We start from the raw sequence: 1,748 nt of genomic DNA, 5'->3' as shown, positions 1-1,748 counted from the left end.
GCACTGGAAAGTGCCTCCCGCTGAGCCAGCAGTGTGATGGGAAGGACGACTGTGGGGATGGGTCTGACGAGAACACGTGCGCCAAAGGTAAGACTGGCTCCCACCCAAGAACTGTGAGGTGGGATGGTGGGGGCGTGGCCTTTCTTCCTGATGGATGTGTGATGTGGGGTCGCCCACCCCCCTGGGTGCTGAGCGTGGTACTCCTGGGAGGGAGTACCCCTCTAGCAGGTCATTCAGGGACAGGGTGGTGGGCTGTGTGTGCTTGGCCCATTGGGGTGGACCTAGTGAGGGACTCTAGGCAGGATGGATCACCAGCCGCCATAGAGACCCGGGTCCAGTGGCCTCAGGCAAACTCTTGGGAGAGGCGGACTTCCTTCCTCTCTGGTCTCCCCTCGAGCAGTGAGCACAGTCCCCTGCACCCAGCACACCTACCGCTGCCACAGTGGGCTCTGCCTGAGCAAGAGCAACCCTGAGTGTGACGGGAAGAAGGACTGCAGCGACGGCTCCGACGAAAAGGACTGTGGTGAGCAGGGCCCGGGGTCAGCTAGGGTCAGGCCCATGCCCACCCACCATGACCTTTGCCCTCTGAGGGACTGTGTCTGTCTGCAGGCAAGGATGGCTTTTTCTAGTCAGCTCTGAAAAGCACTAGTCAGGAGTTAGCTGTGGTTCTGGTCATGAGCCTGGGTGGTCAGCAGACCTGTGGCCCAGATGCTGTCCTGGCTGCCATGCCTGGGCTGCCCCTGAGACACGGACAGCCTCCCTACCTGCTGCTGGAGGGGAGGGCATTAGTCCTGCTGATTGTGCCCTCTGCCCTGCCCTTTAGTTTGTTGCCTGTCATTCTGGGACCACGTGTCACCCTTGCTTTCTCTGATCTGAGAGTGGCACCCTTGAGCCAGCACAAGGGGATCTACGCAAACCGTACCCACGTCAGATCGGGGCCCTGAAGGCATTGGTGCAGGGTGGGGGAGGTGGGGCTGTGGACGCCTGGCAGAGCAGAGAGGCTAGAAGGTACCTCGAGGGCTCGCCTGTGCCCTGCCCGGCCCATTCCCCAGACAGGCTCCAGCTCTGAGGGGACGGGTCTGGCCCAGGGCCCCTGAGGCCTGGCGTCTCCTCCACTCACACTCCCTCCCCTTGGGCGCTTTGCACCTCCCAGACTGTGGACAGCGGTCGTTCAGCAGACAGTCTCGAGTGGTCGGGGGCGAGAATGCGGACGAAGGCGAGTGGCCCTGGCAGGTTAGCCTGCACGCCCTGGGCCAGGGCCACGTCTGCGGGGCCTCACTCATCTCTCCCAACTGGCTGGTATCCGCAGCGCACTGCCACACTGACGACAAAGGCTTCAGGTGGGTTCCTGGCAGGGGACAGAGCAGCCTCCTGTCGGCTCTGAGGTTGGAAAGCCCCCGTGTCTGTGAGTCTTGCTAAGGAGAGGTGGCAATTGGGCAGGCTGGATGGGAGAGGATAGCAGATAGCCCAGAACTGACTAATGGTCATAATGATAAAGTTGACTTCAGTAGGTGTCAGGCATTATGTGAGGACTTCTTTCAGCACCCCAAATTCACTGCCCTTAAGTAGATTTTGACTCACAGCAACCCCATGTAGAGTTACTGAGTCTGTAAATCTTTTTTTTTAATATATATTGTGAAATATTTATTTCTTTTTTCTTTTTTCATTGACTTGGTATTCAACATTTTTTTTTTCAGTGAATGTTTAAATTTTTTTTTAAACATTTTATTAGGGGCTCATACAACTGT

At 57.3% G+C, this 1,748-nt stretch overlaps 1 protein-coding gene across 1 annotated transcript in view; it reads left to right on the top strand.

Annotated features, from left to right (window-relative positions):
* ST14 (ST14 transmembrane serine protease matriptase) overlaps positions 1-1,748 on the top strand; it is a 56,583-nt gene that overhangs the window by 41,224 nt on the left and 13,611 nt on the right. Inside the window, exons 12-14 of the mRNA XM_045295186.1 lie at positions 4-87; positions 401-523; positions 1,154-1,340. Coding sequence (XP_045151121.1) covers positions 4-87; positions 401-523; positions 1,154-1,340 — 394 coding nt within the window. The remainder of the gene's footprint in view (positions 1-3; positions 88-400; positions 524-1,153; positions 1,341-1,748) is intronic.

This window comes from Echinops telfairi, unplaced genomic scaffold (genome assembly GCF_000313985.2).
Source record: "Echinops telfairi isolate 266 unplaced genomic scaffold, ASM31398v2 ScPeMD7_5592;HRSCAF=6446, whole genome shotgun sequence".
NCBI classification, from domain to species: Eukaryota; Metazoa; Chordata; class Mammalia; order Afrosoricida; family Tenrecidae; genus Echinops; species Echinops telfairi.
Note: the sequence above shows the minus strand (reverse complement) of the source record. Positions and strands in the feature narration are given on the sequence as shown.